This window comes from Nomascus leucogenys, chromosome 23 (assembly GCF_006542625.1).
Source record: "Nomascus leucogenys isolate Asia chromosome 23, Asia_NLE_v1, whole genome shotgun sequence".
Lineage (NCBI taxonomy): Eukaryota > Metazoa > Chordata > Mammalia > Primates > Hylobatidae > Nomascus > Nomascus leucogenys.
In genome coordinates this window covers 34,301,770-34,319,378 of record NC_044403.1, presented here as the reverse complement: position 1 = coordinate 34,319,378, position 17,609 = coordinate 34,301,770, and the positions used below count along the sequence as shown (strand labels likewise).

The window sequence follows — 17,609 nt, the reverse complement described above, 5'->3', positions numbered from 1 at the left end:
TTGGAGGATGGTCCTTCTCAAACAGGGCAAATGATGGAAGAGGAAATCATTCCAGGACACTGGTGAGGAGTTAACCCATGCTGTCAGCTGGGCTGTAAGTCCAAGAACAAGCAGCCTGGGCAGGGGGCTTGCATGCTGGGGGCTCCAGGAAAAGAAGACACTGAGCAGTCAGTTATGTGATGCGTCCTAAGCTGTGACAGGATGCTCATGCTTCTTCAGGAAAGTCTAAAGATGAATCAATGACAAACATATATAGAAAACTAGGCAAACAAAAAATAGGCAATTATTAACTCCAGGGAAAACAAAAAGTTGTGCAAGAAATGCCATCCTAGAACACCCTGTTCTCTCCTGAGATGTGTGGTAATGAAGCTGTAAAAACACCCATGCAGCTGTGATGCCCATAACACTGGAATGATGCTGCCAGGAGATTGGGGCAGGTGACCGCCCTCCCAGAGGATGCTGGCTGGGGACATCTAATGTAGAAAAACTAATAGGACTAAAAGCATGCTCATGATTTTGAAAAACATGGATTTCAAATGCCTGAAGAAAATTAAGAGAGTTGAATTTGGAGAGGATCAGAGTAGGAGCCTGCATTTATTATTATTGGCCTCAAAAAAAAAAAAAACCATTCTACTTTAAAAAAATACACATATAATTCTGAAAAGATAAAACTTAAAAGGAAAAATTCAACACAGACATGATTAAGTGCAGCAATGGTAGTATTGATGCTTTTAAGTTCAGTTTAATCAGTAGTACAATGTTATGTATTTGCCACTGAAACCATTTAGGACCATGCATAATCAGACAGTTTAGCATGAGGGTTTCCATCTAGGATATGGAAATTACTTCAGATTGCTAATTTTGAGTTGGAAGGCGTGAGAATTTGAATAATTTTGTAAATAGTATTGGAATATTTAAGATAACTGAGATTCACTATTTTGTACATTTAATTTATTTGATATGTGTTAGTAAGTCTTGCTTTGGTTTTTGGCTTTTGGTTGGAGTGCTGTGGTCAGCAGAATGCCACCCTTCCCCAACAAAAGAGGTTCATTCCTTAATCCCTGGAACCAGTGAATGTTAGTTTACATGGCAAAATGTGTCCTGCAGATGTGTTTAATACTAAAAACCTTGAGGAGGGAGATTATCGTGTGTTATCTGGCTGGGCCCAACCTAATCTCATGAGTCCTTAGGGACAACCTTTCCTGTCTGCAGAGAACCAGATAAATCGTTCGTGACACAGACTGAACCTGCTAGCTTTGAAGATGGAGGAGGGGGCCAGGAGCCAAGGAATGTAGGCAGCCTTTACAAGCTGGAAGTGGCCTTAGTTTACAGTCAGCAAGAAAGTGGGGACCTTGGCCCTGCCACCAAAAGGATGTGGATTCTGCCAGCAGCCTGAAGGAGCAGGAGACAGAGTCTCCCCTAGAACCTCCAGGAAGGAAGGCAGCCTGCCAGCCTTGATTCTAGTCCAGTGAGACCCGTAGTCAGACTTCCAGCCTATAGAATTGCAATAAATTTGTGTTAAACAACTAAGTTTGTGGCAAATTTTACAGCGGCAGTATAAAACTAATACAGTGGTGTGCCTTCCTGGTTGACATTTGAAATGCTTTTAAAAAGGCATGAATGTGCTAAATTTATACATATAGTTTAAAATGCTTAAGGCCATTTCACTAAGTTTGGAATTGGAGGAGAGGCAAGCCAAGAATCAAGAGGCCAGGAAGGCAGGGGTAGAATCCATGAGGGCACAGAAATCTCTAAGACTGAGCCAGGAGTGGAGTGGGAGAGAGGCAGGGAGCCAGGAGCTGACATCCTCAGAGGCCCAGGGAGCAGCTGCCCCAGGGAGGAGGTGCGGGAGGTAATATGGAGGGGGTGTGAGTCTGAGGAGCAGAGAGGATGTGGGGTCCCTGACCCCTCCAGGCCAGGGAATGCATGACAGAAAAAGCCCACTGGAGAGGCTGCAGTGGCCAGAGGAGATCTGCCGAGGGGCTACAGGTTCTGGTCTTAGGGTGGGTAAAGGGTCAAAGAGGTGGCTCTAGGGCAGAGCTGTGTGGGACCAGGGGCTTTGCTGATGACAGCCTCAACTCCAGACCTCTCTGTGGTCTGTTTCTCCTGCCAGGTCCCTGTCGTGCCCAGTGCCATGCCTGACACCTGCAGGTGTGTCACCACTGGCTTGTTGTGCAGGCTCCTTGTGTGGGTCTATGGTGCCAGCCAGGGATGGCTGCTCTCCCAGACCCCATGGAGCAGTTCCCTGGGCAGAGGTCTGTCCAGGGCTGACCCTCACCCCCAAGCCCCAGAGCTGGGGTTCCCTACAGGGCAGCCTCCTGCATGCTGAGGAGGCAGTGGCCCTGGCCAGGCAGCCTGGGTAGGAACGCAGGGCGGAGAATGGAGGATATGGGAAGGGGTTCTCGGGGCAACCCTGATCCTAAGGACCTGGGAGGCCTAACGGCTTCCCCGCACCCACCCCCCAACCCCTCGGCGCCTGAGGCAGGGTCAGCCCCACTCTCAGGAGGCGGGGGTTCCTTCACTACCGGGGCCTTTGTGCTCCCAGGCACATGGAGGAGGGCAGCCCCGCGGTGCTGGGGTCTCCCCAACATGGCCTGCCCAGGCAGCACCCCGGCATGGTCCCCTGGGGCTGGGGCTCCGGGTCAGGCCTGGGTCCCACGGTACTTGAGGAAAGTGCTCTCCAGGAAGGCAGCCAGCTTCATCCGATCGTCCTGCGGAAGGAGCGAGGCATGGGGGACGGAGGGGCGCGGCCTGCCCCGCGCGCCCCCTCCGCCAGGCCGCACCACACCGCCCAGCGCACCTCGTGGAGGAAGCCGTAGTGCACGAGCTCCGAGGCGAGGTCCTGGGCGCTGTCCGCTGCGGCAGCGGCGTAAGGCGAGGCATGAGGCCACTGCGCCACCCGCCGCCTGGGGTCACCGCCCGCCGCCCAGGTCCCCTGCCCAGCCTACTTGGGAGCAGGTCGTAGGTCAGCTGCCGGTGCAGCCGGTCCTCCAGCACCAGAAGCAGAGTGAGCTGGGGAGGCGGTGGGGCGTGGTCAGCTGAGGGTTCGGGGGTCCACCACGCTCCCGCCTTCCCCATGGCAGCGCCACCCTCCCAGGCCCCACTCACATGCCAGCGCGCCTTGTCCTCGCTTCTCTCCAGGTTGCACTGCATCTGGATGACCTGCAGCGGGGGAAGGCTGGGACTCACAAACCCAGCAGCAAGACCACATGCCGCGGCCCAAAGGGGCCAGGAAAGGACAGCAAAGATTGGAAAGGGGGGAATCCCTAAGAGAAGCCCATCTCACTGCTAGTGGCTTGGCGAGCTAAGGAAAGCCTCGAGAAGAGTCGACATTAGGGGCTGGGTACTGAAGGCTGAATAGGAGCTTTCACCCTGGAGAGAACAACTTGAACAAAGAGGGAACTGTGGGCATGGGGAAAGGGAGGTTGGGCGGGACAGGACCGCACCGAAGTGCACGGTGCCTGTGGGACCAGGCCTCCCAGAGCCGGGGCGTCAGCTGAGGACTCCCAAGATCTCTGCCAGCAGCCAGGAGCAGGCCGTTTGCCTGTTAGGACAATTCTGGCTGCACTGCACCGAGAGAGGCCCTGACCAGGAGGGAGCGCTGCAGGAAAAGTCTGGGGAGACACCAGGACATAGATGTCCAGGAATCAGCATGAGGTGGGGGATGGGAGGGGTGGGGGTGGGGGGAAGATTGCTGGCAGAGTGGAAGAGCCCGGGCGAGTTCTGGAGGAAGGATGCTTGAAGTAGGTTCAGGGCAGGCAGCAGGATGCAGGGGAAGGATCTGAGGGGACAGGGAGCCTCCCGGAAAAGGAGAGTGTCCAGCCTGTCCTATAACCCCCATGACCCCCACAAGGGGGTCAGCCTGGATCTGGTCTCTGGCAGCCAGGAGGAGAGCTGGGCTGTGGGGATGCAGGCCCTGAGAGAAGGAGGGGCACCTCTTATCTGGCTGCTAGAAGGTCTGAGGGATGGCACTGAGCAGCAGGAGAGGGGACTCACCTTTCTGGTCTCAGAGTCAAAGGGCTCTGGCGTCGGGGTCTTGGCCTTTTGGACCTCCTCCGGGGGTGGGGCCAGCACACGGGGCAGCCCCAGGGGCCGAGTGGCTGCAAAGTTCATCAGTGGGTAGATCCCATTCCTGGGGACACACCAGGGTGGCTGGGGGTTCAGGCCTGACAACTGCCTGGCCCCCAACCTTACATCAGTTCTCACCTGACATCCTCCAGGAATTTGTCCAGCTCCATGAAGGAGACTTCCGAGTACCTGGCATGGAGGTGGGAGGCACATGAGGGGCTGGCCAGGGGCGCGGAGAGGGGAGGCGCCGGGAGGGGAGGCGCGGGGAGGGGAGGCGCGGGGAGGGGAGGCTTCTGGGTGCTGACTGCTCACCGCCACTGCAGCGGGGGCCTGCGGGGCCGGGGAAGTTCTGCCAAGACCGCGTGCAGGTCCATGGCCTTGGTCTTCTCCTCCACCACATTCTCAGGCATGAGGTCTGTGGCCACAGGAGCATCAAGGCGGTGTGCTCAGGCCGTGGGTCCTGCAGGGCCCCTTCCATGTCCCAACCTCAGCCTCCCCGGCCACCCCCTGGGCCGGCCTGCTGCTCACACTGGTGCTGAATGAAGCAGTGGGCTGCCAGGAGCTTCAGCGAGTGCACCTCGAAGAGCACGCGGTGGAAGAGGAGGCTGTGGGCAGAGGGCCGGCGGGCAGGGTCCCGGGCCAGGCAGCAAAGGATGAACTCCTGGGGCATGGGGAGGAGAGGCTGGTGGTGTGCAGGGGCTCTCTGCTCTGGCCCCACAGTTTGAGGAGAGGTGGCCCCTGAGTTCCCCATGTCCCTCCTCAGGGACACACAGGACATGCAGGGATGCCCTTAGGGAGGAGTCCCAACAGCAGCCAGGCCAGGACCTGGTCCTCTGAGCTTGAGGACAGCTGGGTTCTGGGATTGGAGCACCATGCTCTGCTTCCCTCGACCCCCAAAAAATCGTGGGGAGAAGCCATGATCCTAAAGTCACACCTGCAAGCCTCCTACCCGTGGCCTTTTGATTGGCTCAGCGCAGGCCCAACACTGGAGACTACCTGGATGGGTCCCCACTCTGTCCACATCCATGCCCAGCCCGGCTCCAGCTCCCCACCAGCCCCATCTAGGCACCCCCATCTCCTGAGGCCATGGAGTTAAGTCTAGACTCCGAGCAGAGGGGGCTGTGGATGCAGCTCCCATCCCATACCTCTTTTTGCCTGCTTGGCACCCACCATGTCCCCCCACAAGCTGGACCCTCATCACCTCCTAGAAGCTTAAAGTCAAGGACTTGGAGTGAAGCAGACCCAGGTGCAGATGTTGGCTCCACCACTTACTCCAAAGCCTTGGGCAAAGGACTCATCTCCTCTGAGCCTCAGTTTCTTTATAAAACGGGCAGGGTGATGGCAGCCACAGAGGGAGGGTCTCTCTTGCCTTCTTGTCCTTAGAATGTGCTGACCCCTTAGGGTCTTCACGCCTGGAACCAGTATGTGCTCCCATTGAGGTCCTCTTTGGGAGGGGTGCAGCCAGCTGGTATACCCCTCAACTGCACAAACTGTGATGTTCTCCCAGGTCTGCCTGGAGCACCTTGCTAGCCCTAGTTAAGCACGGTAAGCCAGCTGGGGAGGGGCAGGACAAGCTGCTTACCCGCATGTTGGGGTCACTCAGCGAGTGCCTGGCTCGAGCAATGGCCTCCTCTGTGACCCGGGTGTCCCCGTTGGCCTGGATTTCCAGTACAGCCATCTGGGGCACAGAGCCAGGTCAGGCATGGGGAAGGGACCACACAGGTGAGCCAGGCAGGGCACAGCTAGGAAGAGGGCAGAGCACAAGGTGGAGGGTGGGGGCAGTACCTCCAGCGCACACATCCCAAAGGAGAAGATGTCCACAGCGGTTCCATCGGCCACCTCTGAACAGGAGAGAGCACAGGACGGGTAGGAGAGAAGCGCAGGACAGGCACGGGGCACCCGGACCCAGCGCCACTCACCGCCATACTCTGGGGGGAAGAAGTGCAGGTTCCGAAGTTCCTCTCGCTCAGCGCGGATGGGGCTTCGGAGATCATCCGGAAGCGCTGTGGAAAGGTGCAGAGGCTGAGCGGGCCGGGACCTCTCCAGGACCCCATCCCCTCAGAGTCCGCACTTACCATTGGAGAATATTCGGTGCCACACTGCCAAGGGGCGGGAGAAAGAGCAGAGTTAGCTGCTGGGGCATCAGAACTCCTCTGCCCTTGGCTCCAGGCACCTTCCCCTGCCCCGTCCCCCCACCCAGCCCTGCCCCGCCAGCACCGGAGCCGATCTTGATGAGGCCGTTGTGCTGAATGAAGATAGTGTCGCTGGTCAGGTTCCCGTGGATGATCGGGGGGCTGCAGGCGTGCAAGAAGCTGCAGACGTTGGGGAGGGGAGAGTAGGAGGAGCCGGTCAGGAGGCTCTGGAGAGATGGGGGCTCGGCGGCGCCGCGCCCAGGCCAGCCCAGGCCCTCACCTGAGCGCAGACAGGATCTGCGTGCACCAGCGCTTCCAGGCCTGGCGGCGGACGCACGACTCCGTCGGGTGGGCGCAGGAGAGGCGGCTGGGCCTGCGGAGCCCGCCCCGCATCCTCGCCCAGCCCCTGTCCGAGGCCGCCGGGCACCCCCTCACCATCCCAGTCCCCGAGGCTGCCCCAACCCCGTCCTGTCCCCGTGGCTGCCCCAGCCCGCTCCCCATACCCGGGCGTTCATGGCCTTGTGGTTCTTCTTGGTCTTTTTGAGGAATTGCTTGAGGCTGCCTGATGACACGTACTCTGTGATGAAGATGACCTGCAGGGTGCGAGCTCAGGATTTCCACCAACTGCGGGTTCGTCCCCATGCCCGCCCCACCTAGCTGTGTCTCTGCTTGCCCGGGGCCTTGCCCGTGCTCACCCTCGCGCAGGCCTCAGATGTATCCAGCCAGTACTTGTGCAGCTTCACGATGTTGGGGTGGTCCACCAGCACCAGCTGCTCGAACACGGTCTGGATCTTCTCCTGGGGGAGGGAGGGTGGTCGCTGGGTGGTCAGCAGGCAGTCACCCAGGCAGGATGAAGAGGGGGCAGCAGTCTCACCTCGTGCGCCGCGAAGGCTTTCCTGTCTCCGAAGTGGAGCTCGTTCCACACCACCTCTACCCCCTCCTCCGTGTCCATGGCTAGGAAGGTGCTCTGAAGCCCTGGCATGTTCCCCTGGTTTACCTGGGGGTGAATAAAGGGTTATGTGTGCCCTGGTGTGTGTCAGGGTTGTGGGTGAGGATTTGGTCCCTGTCCACACCTTTCCAGTGGGCCCAAGCGTGGGCTGCGGGCCCTGAGCCACTCTGCGGGAAGGTGGGGGCTTGGAGGGTAGCTGCCCCCAGGAGCCAAGGGCTCCTATCCAAGGGCTGGGCTAAGGGGATTTGGAGCAGGTTTCAGGGGGGGATCCCCAGGGAGCTGGCAGCTGAGTCCAGAGGCATGAGGAGGTGGTCCTGGGAGGAGACTGGCCCTCAGGGAATCCCAGGGCGGGCGCCAGGCCAAAGGGGTCCAGGGGTGGCTGATTCGCGGGCCGCGAGGGGCCGCGGAGAGGTTTACAGGCGCCGCGCTCTCCCAGCGCCCCCACGCCCCGCGCAGCCTCCAGGCCCCTCCGGCTCTAGTAGGGCGGTGTCACCCCGTGCCCCTGACCCCCGCGCCCACCTGCTCCCGCCGCTTTTGCCAGCGACCACACGGGCTCTCCTCCAGGATGTCGCTCTCGTCCTCGCTCTCGTCCTCCCGCTCCCGCTCCCGGGCCCGCCTAGGCGCCGGCTCCGGGGCCGCCATGGTTCGGCCGGCCGAGGCCACCGCCCTCTGCGCGATCCGCCGCCGGCGCAGCCTCTCCCGTCCCGCCCTGGCCCCACGCCCAGCAGCCCAGCCTAGAGCCGCCGCCGCTGCCTAGAGTCCCAGCCCCGGCTCTGGGAACTGGGAGGCGCGGGCGCGAGGCGGACGGGCGGGGGCCGGGGGTGGAGCCCGCGCGCACCGCCCGAGCTGCCTGTGCCTGCCGGAGCCAGAGCAGAAATTCCCCGCGAGCTGCGGAGCCCGGGCCGCGCCCAGGCCCCGCCCCGGAGGCCCCGCCCCAGGCCTTGTTTCCTCCTCGTCCCCCAGGCCTCCTCCGCGAAGCCCCTCCCCAGGCCCTGTCCTCTCCTCGCCCTCAAGCCTCCTCCGCGAAGCCCCGCCCCAGGACCCGCCCCACCCCCGAGAATCCCCGCCCCGTTTTAGTCCCCGCCCCCGACCTTTCCCAAGGTCCTCCGCGAAGCCCCGCCCCAGGCCACGCGTCACCTCCTCGATGCCCCGCCCCGTATGAAGCCCCGCCCCGCGCAGAGGAACCGCCCCCAAATTCCCGCCCCCTCGGAGGCCCCGCCCTGCGGACACCCGGAGCCCGGAGCAGCTCACTTCTCTCGCGGTTGCTCCCCTAGGATCTGGGGGAAGGCCCAGGGCATCTGGGGGCCCCCAAGCCCACGGCACCCTCCAGCTGCAGAAGTCCCCGCGGGCTCGAAAGCGGGGCCCGCTCTCCTGGCCACGCACTCATTCCCCGGCCGACTCCCAAGGGACAGGTGGAAGGGACACCGAGGGCGGGGGAAAGACCCACCAGCAGGCTGACTTTGGTGGCCACAAATCTCTCCCTGGCCCGCCCGCCGGTGCCTCCTCCCGCCCACAAGCCCATCTTCTCACCTTCCAGGATGGCGATTTTCTCTTTTCTCCCCAAGCGCGCCTCTCCTTTCCGCGGTTGGCTCCCCTGGGACAGTGGAACCACGAGGGGGGAGCCCACCCGGCTCACACGGCCTCTCCCTCCGGAGGCCGCTCTGAGCACACCCTCCAGCCACGCCGACCACCGGGGCTGTCCCCGATTCTCACCTAAAACCCCCTTCAGCCCACAGCCCCCACAGCCTTCCCGTGGTCTCCTCCCTCCCTCACGGCGGGAACTCCGCTCCTCCCCTCCGCGCGGCTTGGTGTGCTGGCCCTTTGGGACGCCTCTTTCTTTGGCAGAGCTGCATCTGGCCCTGCTGCGTCCCCTGTGGTCTCTCTTTCCTGACCAGCCTTGGTCACCAGGCCCCCTGTGTGTGGTTTCCACCAACGCCAGGTGATCCTGCTGAGGCCCTCTGCAGTAAAGGTTTGGGGTGTTCAAATCCCCCACCCTGAAACTGGCCCTGACCAGCTCCTGGGAGACACCCTCTAAGCCCTTGGAATGTTCTGCCTGATTTGAATGTCTGTGTTTACCTGGGCCACACCAGAGTCTATGCTAAGCTTGTCCAACCCGCAGCCCAGAGGGTGCATTCGGCCCAGGACAGCTTTGGATATGACCCAACACAAATTCATAAACTTTCTTGTTGAGATTTTTTTTAAAGCTCATCAGCTGTTGTTAGTGTTAAGTGTATTTTATTTAAGCGTATTGCCCAGGACAATTCTTCCAGTGTGTGCCAGGAAAGTCCAAAGATTGGACACCCCTGGTCTGTGCTAACAACATGGTCTACACGGGGACCTTGGGCCATGTGGTATCAGCCTGACCTCTGCAGGGGCTGGAGGCCAAAGTCAGCCACTTGGGAGGTCAGCCATGCCTGTGTGACCAACCCAATAAAAACCCTGGACACTGAGGTGCGGAGGGCTTCCCTGGCTGGTGGCATGCTGTGCTCGTTGTCACACCTCAGTGCTGGGAGGTTGAGCACTGTCTGCATGCCTGCAGTGGGTGGGGACACCTGCAGACCCATGCTGGTCTGTCCTGGGTTCTGTTCTGTGAGTCCTTGCCACTGCTGATTTTAACGCATCTGTTGCTGTAATAAATAGTACCCTTTCTGAGTTCTGTGAGTCCTTGTAGTGAAGCATTGAAACTGAGGGTGGTTTTGGGGAGCCCCCAGTGGTCCCTTCTCACTTGGCATGAGGGCCTAAACATGAAGGCCCAGTAATTGGTCCCATTACCCTACCTCATGTCCCCTGCCTTCTTCAGCTGAGCCTACCCCAAGTACACAGCCCTGTGCCATCGGACATGACAGGCACTTCCCCTCAGGGTCTCTGCCCTGATTATACCTTTGCCCGGAATGCCCTTCCCAAACATCCTCTGAGGTCACTTCCTGAGAGGCCTGTCCTGGCCACGAATCCTGACATCACAGTCCCCACCCCCTTTCCCCTGCTTGACTTGACTTTTCCTGGGGCATTCACCCCACCTGACTTGCATCTGGGTTTTTCTCATCTCTCTTCTTCACTGTGTCCCTGTTGCAATTCGAGCTCCTGCAGGGCAGGAGTGTCTGCTTTTTGTCCCTGCTCTTTCTCTGGTGCGAGGACGGTACCTGGCCCTGGCACACAGCAGGCCCTCAGCAAACACTTGTTGAATGGATCTGTGGGTGGGCAGGGGTGCGTTTTGGCGGGTGTGGTCCAGACAAGCCCCTAAGGAGGTAACGCTTGAGCAGAAGAATCTCAATGAATTTCCTCCCCTTTCTCCACCCCCATAACCAGACACACATGTTCTGTGGTAGGTCACATAGCGTCCCCCAAAAGTCTACATCCTGATCCCCAGTACCTAGGAGCACAGCCTTATTTGGAAAAAAAAATGGTCTTTGCAGATGTAAATAAGTTTAGGATCTTGAGATGCTGGGGTGGGCCCTAAATCCAATGTTTGATGTCCTTATTAGAGAAAGAAAAAGGATACTTGGGGTGCAGAGAAATATGGTACACAGTCACATGAACATGGAGGCCAGTATTGGAGGGATGTAACCACAGGTCAAGGCGTGCCTGGGACTGTGGGTGGCAAGCCACCTGGGCACCAAGGCAAGAGACTGAGGACACGAGCTGTTCCAGTATAATAAAATATAAAACAAGAATAGTTATACCAGATATAGATCTTAGATATGATTATATATGAATATCATTGATCATTAGTTGGTAGCAATTACTCCTTATTCCAATATTATAATAATCCTCGCTCCACAATCATAACCTAGGAAAAACCAGGCCATACAGGGATAGGAGCTGAGGGGACATAGTGAGGTGTGACCAGAAGACAAGAGTGCGAGCCTTCTGTTATGCCCGGACAGGGCCACCAGAGGGCTCCTTGGTCTAGCGGTGACGCCAGCGTCTGGGAAGACGCCCGTTGCCAGGCGGACCGTGGTCTAGCGGTAGCAAAAGGTGACAAGAAACAACACCCGCTACTTAGCAGACCGGGAAAGGGAGTCTCCTTTTCCCCGGGGGAGTTTAGAGAAGACTCTGCTCCTCCACCTCTTGTGGAGGGTCTGACACCAGTCAGGCTTTCCCTCAGTTATCCGGAGGCCTAACCATCTCCCTGTGATGCTGTGCTTCAGTGGTCACGCTCCTAGTCCACCTTCATGTTCCATCCTGTACACCTGGCTCTGCCTTTTAGATAGCAGTAGTAAATTAGTGAAAGTACTAAAAGTCTTTGATAAGCAGAAATAATGGCGTAAGCTGTCTTTCTCTTTGTCTCCTCTCTCTCTCTGCGTCAGCTGCCAGGCAAGGAAGGGCCCCCTGTCCAGTAGACACGTGACCCGTGTGGCCTTACCTATGATTGGAGATGGCTCACTCTCCTTATCCTGCCCCTTTGTCTTGTATCCAATAAATATCAGTGCAGCCTGGCATTTGGGGCCACTACCGGTCTCCGTGACTTGGTGGTAGTGGTCCCCGGGGCCCAGTTGCCTTTTCTTTTATCTCTTTGTCTTGTGTCTTTATTTCTACACTCTCTTGTCTCCGCACACAGGGAGAGACCCACCGACCCTGTGGGGCTGGAGCCTACATGGGACTGCCAGGGCCATGAGTGGTGAGGAGAGAGTCCTGGGATGGATTCTCCCTTGGAGCCTCCGGAAGCAATCAGCCCTGCCGATACCTTGATTTTGCACTTCCAGCCTCCAGCACAGTGAGCGAATCTGTTTTGGCTGTTTTAAGCCACTCCTCCATCTCTTGCTCCAGCAGCCCCAGGGGAGTAGCACGTGCTCTGGGCACGACCCCCACCGTAAGAACAGTAACATGACAACAGCTACGTGTTCGCATGCAGGGATGCTTCCTGGCATTTATTCCCACGACTCCACAGAGTGGGTCGGACCGCTGCCCACCCATGCACAGAAGCGGTGGCTGATGCGGCACGCCCTCCCTGGCCTCACTCAGGCTGTGCCCCAGGGCAGGGGCCCACCCTCCCTTCTGCTCTGCCTCTGAGCTTCTCCACCCCTTGATCCTGCCAGGCCATTTCAATTTATTGGAAATTCTCTGGGGCTGCTCTTGGCCATTGAGCCATCCACCCGCCCTCTTAGCCTAATCTGTGAATCGGCTTTATTTTTTATTTTTTATTTTTTTAGAGACAGAGTCTCACTCTGTTACCCTGGAGTGCAGTGGTGCAATCACAGCTCACTGCAGCCTCAAATTCCTGGGCTCAAGGGATCCTCCCACCTCAGCCTCCTGAATAACTGGGACTATAGGCACATGCCACTGCACCCAGCTATTTTTTAAAACTTTTTGTAGAGCCAGTCTTGCTATATTGCCCAAGCTCATCTTGAAATGCTGGGCTCCAGGGATCCTCCTGCCTCAGCCTCCTGAGTAGCTGGGAGTGCAGGCGCGAGCCGCTGCGCCTGGCCCCCTGTGCAATGCCTTGTGATGCCAACTGCAGGTTTGCTGCCCACGGCCTCCTCCTCTTCCACCTTGCAGATCTACTGGGGCTCCATGGTTGTCGCCTTAGAGTCTTCCCAAGCCTCTCCCTCCTGTGAGGCATGCAGGTGAGCTGCTCTCTGAATTCCTGCAGATTTCTTTCCCATTGGCAGGTGGACGATCCCCTGGCTTGCAGGGCTCAGGACTGTTGTCCTGGATGCCAGGAATCCTAGGGTGGGAGAAAGCCAGGGGGTCCCAACTCTGGGGGGTCAGAGGAGCACCAGAGGACCCCTCCCACTGTCTGTCTTGGTGACCCTGCCTCCTAGTCTCCCACCTCATGTGCAATCCCCTCCCAGGAGTGTGGACTGGACTGGGTGACTTGCTTCCAGGGCTAGAACACAGCAGAGGCACTGGGCTAGTGCCTCCCAGATTGGGCGGTGGAGACAGTGGCTTGCTGGCTTCCCAGCTCACTCCGAGCAAGCCTGTGAAGTGTACACACAGCCAGAAACAGCCGTTTCCAGACAGCAGCCATGAAGGCCTGTGGCAGCCAACAACCAGTTTGGAAGCTGGTATGTGCACACGCGTGTGTATGTGAAGTACTGATTAGGAATAATTATTTCCAAAAAGATTTCAGGAGGATAGCAATATATTTAGTCATAACTCAATCCTAAGGAATAGAGGCATCTATTCAGCATACAGATAAGGCAAAGTCCAAGTTGAAGATAATTGACACCTATGGTGAGCTCTTCTCGTGTCAACAGCCCTCACTGGTGGGATCTCAGCATATGCACCAAATTGCTTTAAAGGACTATTTGCGTAACAATGAGACCGCACAACAACTCACATCACTCACTCCTTTTTTGTTTAAGGGATCTTTACCCACTCTTGCACATAGATTAGGATAATTGTAGAGCACTGAGATAAAATGCAAGGGCAGTAGTTTTCATGTAGTTTTTGAAACTAATTCGAGGATTGAAGGGAAAGCATGTAAACAGCTAACTATGTTTTGTTGAAGATTTACGGGAGCATTGTGACCTGAAAAGGAAGAGGAAGTTCCCGACCTCCTCGGAGCCTCGTTGGCACCCAGTTGTCATCCATCACCCCTTGATCGCAAGCCCTCCTCCTCTTTCCCCTGCCCTGAACTTGAAAAGGGCCTGAACCTCATACTGGCGTGAGATGGTTCCTGAGGATGCTCACTGGCATCTGCTGGGCTTGCTGCTCTCCAGAATGAAGTTGCCTTCTCGGCTTCAACCCCTTGTCTCGACTGATTGGCTGTTGTGCAGCAGCAGCACAAGTTTGAACTTCTTAACCTTTGGACATTTGTAGTTACTTACGATACTTGCTGGCCGGGCGCAGTGGCTCACGCCTGTAATCCCAGCACTTTGGGAGGCTGAGGCAGGCAGATCACCTGAGGTCAGGAGTTCGAGACCAGCCTGGCCAACATGGTAAAACCCTGTCTCTACTAAAAATACAAAAATGAGCCGAGTGTGGTGGCAGGAGCCTGTAATCCTAGCTACTCAGGAGGCTGAAGCAGGAGAATCACTAGAACCTGGGAGGCGGAGGTTGCACTCAGCTGAGATTGTGCTGATGTACTCCAGCCTGGGCAACAGAGCAAGACTCCGTCTCAAAAAAAAAAAAAAAAAAAGAAGAAGAATTGCATTTTATCAGAAGAGCAGCACCAACAAGTAAATACAAAGTTATCTGACAGGTAATCCTTTTAACGGCCCAATATTCCTCACCCTCTCTTCTCTCTGCACCTGTGATATTGTACAGCAGAAGGAAAGACCCTTCTGCAACTGACCCGACCCTACACATGAGCCTCATCATAGACCAGGAGGGACAAAAGCTAGGTTTGATTCTGTTCCTTGCAGTAATTAAATCAGGCCCCGTCAGGTGAAGCTCAGCATCTCCAAGCTGAGGGTCGCGCCTCTCAGAGGGCTCAGTCTTCCACAACATGCTCCCTTTCCAGAGTTGGTGTCTGGACATGTTGGGAGGGGCTCTTATGACCATGGGGCTGGGGAAGAGTCTGGTTTTTTGGCTCTCTGTGGAACCTCCTCTGGTCTTGCTTTGTTGCTACTTTTGGGAGATCAGTTGTTAGTCTACCTCGTGTTCACAGGCAATCTGACTTTTCTTTCTGGCTGCCTTTCAGACCTTCTCTTAGCCTTTGGATGTCTGCAGTATCACTAAGCTATAGATAGGGGGCCGGACGCAGTGGCTCACGCCTGTAATCCCAGCACTTTGGGAGGCCAAGGCGGGCAGATCACGAGGCCAGGACATTGAGACCATCCTGGCTAACACGGTGAAACCCCATCTCTACTAAAAATACAAAAAATTAGCTGGGCGTGGTGGCAGGCGCCTGTAGTCCCAGCTACTCGGGGGCTGAGGAAGGAGAATGGCATGAACCTGGCAGGCAGAGCTTGCACTGAGCCAAGATTGCACCGCTGCACTCCAGCCCAGCCTGGGCGACAGAGCAAGACTCCATCTCAAAAAAAAAAAAAAAAAAAAAGAAAGAAAGAAAGAAAGATAGGGATTGGGGACACTAATTTGGACATTAATGTCTTTGATCTGGAAAATTCTAAACCTTTATCCTTTCCCATGTTTCCTCTGCCCCATTCTCTATCTTCTGACCTTCAAGGACTCCATTTGATGTATGTTGGACCATCTTACTGTTCTCTTTGCACCTTAGCTTCTCTCCTGCTCTTCCCAGCTTTTATCTCCATGTGCTATATTCTCCAAAATTCCTTCTACTCTGTCTTCCATTTCACCGACTCCCTCAGTGATTTGTCTGACATGCCGGTTAAATCTGCCCATTGAATTCTTTTTTTTTTTTTTTTTTTGAGACGGAGTCTCACTCTGTCACCCAGGCTGGAGTGCAGTGGCGCGATCTCGGCTCACTGCAAGCTCCGCCTCCTGGGTTCACGCCATTCTCCTGCCTCAGCCTCTCCGAGTAGCTGGGACTACAGGCGCCTGCCACCATGCCTGGCTAATTTTTTTTTTTTGTATTTTTAGTAGAGACGGGGTTTCACCGTGGTCTCGATCTCCTGACCTCGTGATCTGCCTGCCTCGGCCTCCCAAAGTGCCGGGATTACAAGCGTGAGCCACCGCGCCCGGCCTGAATTCTTAACTTTAGTTATTGCTGTTTACAGTTGACCAGGGCTATTTTATGGTCTTTGTGGGTTTGTTCTGTCATTTCTGTGGGTTCTCACTCATGGAGTCTTCATTCTTGATGTGCTCTGGTTTCTTCGCTCGTGTGCAGACCATTCTGAGAAGTATTTATAGGAATAAGCTGAAGGCACCACATGATGCATCCTCTTCCAGAGAATTTTGTCCACTTGTGATAAGGTCTGGGTGTTGCTGGTCTGCAGCTGCCTTATCCCAAACTCAAGGCTTTAAGATCTTCAGACCACCCTAGTAGGCAGAAGTCTGTGCAAGGGCTGGTTGACCCTTAGGTTGTGACCCCTCAGGAGCTTCTGTAAAGTAGGAGGGTCTTTTGAGTTTCTCACCTTTGGTGGATCCTGGTTGGTCTGATGTCCCAGAAGCACCAGCTCCCTCTCCGTCTGGATTGTAGAGCTGTGTCCACAGGCCACTGTGGTTGAAGTTGGGGCAGATGTGAGTCCCCATCAGTGCCCTGGGCTGGGCACAGCTTAGTGTGCATTCTGACTCTAAGTTGTTGCCCCGGTGTGGGCTGTTGCCCACATGTCTGCTGTGAGGCCACCTGTCCTCACTGTGGGCCCCACGGCATAGATGTAAGCTCAGCCTCAGCCTCTGCATTACCTGGGAAGCACGAGGGTGTTACCACACTCTGATGGTGCTACTCCGCTCTCTCAACCACAGGAGCACCCGCTGTCAGCACTGGAGTGCCCTGCCCTTGGTGCTCGCCCACTTATAAGGATGTCTTGTTTTTTGAGATGGAGTCTCACTCTGTTGCCCAGGCTGGAGTGCAGTGGCGTGATCTCTGCTCACTGCAACCTCCACCTCCTGGGTTCATGCCATTCTCCTGCCTCAGCCTCCCGAGTAGCTGGGACTACAGGCGCCCGCCACCACGCCTGGCTAATTTTTTGTATTTTTAGTAGAGACGGGGTTTTCACCATGTTAGCCAGGATGGTCTTGATCTCCTGACCTCATGATCCACCCGCCTCGGCCTCCCAAAGTGCTGGGATTACAGGCGTGAGCCACTGTGCCTGACCAGGATGTCTTTTTACTTATTTATTTATTTTTTGAGATGGAGTTTTGCTGTTGTTGCCCAGGCTGGAATGCAGTGGTGCGATCTCGGCTCACTGCAACCTGTGCCTCCGCATTCAAGTGATTCTCCTGCCTCAGCCTCTTGAGTAGCTGGGATTACAGGTGCCTGCCACTACCCCTGGCTAATTTTTTTTTTTTTTTTAAGTAGAGACAGGGTTTCACCATGTTGGATGTTAGGCTGGTCTCAAACTCCTGAGCTCAAGTGATCTACCCGCCTCGGCCTCCCAAAGTGCTGCGATTGCAGATGTGAGCCACCACACCTGGCCTGTCCAGATGTCTTTGAAACAACCCCCACCAGCACTGGAGGGAGTCAAAGGAAGACAAGCCAGGCATCTGACCTCCTCCATCTCTGCCTTTCCTTCTCACTGTCTCCAGGGTAATCCAGCACCACCCCCATCACAAACCCCATCGCCAACCCCATTGTGCCAGCCTCATCGCGGACCCCATTGTGCATCACCAACTGCATCACTAACCCATCATGAACGCCGTCACCAGTCCTATCACAAACGCCATCTCGAACCTCATCACCAGCCCCTTTGCGAACCCCATCACGAACTGCATCACAAACCTGTCTTCCAAGCCTCTTGTCTTGCTGCAAAGTCTACTTTGAATATAAATCAGGATATACGCCGGGTGTGCCGGCTCATGTCTGTAATTCTAGCACTTTGGGAGGCTGAAGCAGTGGATTGCTTGAGCTCAGGAGTTCAAGAGCAGCCTAGGCAACATGGCGAAACTCCATCTCTACAAATTCTGCTGGGCATTTGTCTTTGACTTTCTAGTCC

General features: G+C 56.3%; 1 protein-coding gene across 5 annotated transcripts; it reads right to left on the bottom strand.

Annotated features, from left to right (window-relative positions):
* Window positions 1-701: 701 nt before the first annotated feature.
* NRBP2 (nuclear receptor binding protein 2) lies at window positions 702-8,167 on the bottom strand. Of its 5 annotated transcripts, none has more exons than XR_004028256.1 (18): window positions 7,669-8,167; window positions 7,075-7,197; window positions 6,896-6,997; window positions 6,704-6,793; window positions 6,481-6,521; window positions 6,286-6,380; window positions 6,144-6,167; window positions 5,988-6,071; window positions 5,854-5,909; window positions 5,651-5,746; window positions 4,597-4,729; window positions 4,381-4,483; window positions 4,207-4,257; window positions 3,997-4,100; window positions 3,109-3,162; window positions 2,949-3,012; window positions 2,801-2,856; window positions 702-2,711 (listed from the first exon to the last, which is right to left on the bottom strand). XR_004028256.1 is itself a non-coding variant. In XM_030804485.1 (18 exons), the coding sequence occupies exons 1-18, from the start codon at window positions 7,789-7,791 to the stop codon at window positions 2,643-2,645; spliced, it is 1,500 nt and encodes a 499-aa protein (XP_030660345.1). In that variant the 5' UTR covers window positions 7,792-8,167; the 3' UTR covers window positions 702-2,642. The 5 variants fall into 5 exon arrangements, 3 of the variants coding, with proteins under 3 accessions (XP_030660345.1, XP_030660343.1, XP_030660344.1); XM_030804485.1 differs by having other exon boundaries at window positions 3,997-4,132; XR_004028257.1 differs by lacking the exon at window positions 2,801-2,856.
* Between the last annotated feature and the right edge of the window lie 9,442 nt (window positions 8,168-17,609).

What these genes read in the sequence shown, in the direction of transcription:
- NRBP2 (XM_030804483.1), bottom strand. Translation starts at nt 7,791, where the DNA reads ATGGCGGCCCCGGAGCCGGCGCCTAGGCGGGCCCGGGAGCGGGAGCGG. An exon ending in GCACCGAATATTCTCCAATG is followed by an intron (nt 6,072 to 6,143) that starts GTAAGTGCGGAC and finishes ACCTTTCCACAG; the next exon opens with CGCTTCCGGATGATCTCCGA. An exon ending in TTGACTCTGAGACCAGAAAG is followed by an intron (nt 3,163 to 3,996) that starts GTGAGTCCCCTC and finishes CCCCCGCTGCAG; the next exon opens with GTCATCCAGATGCAGTGCAA.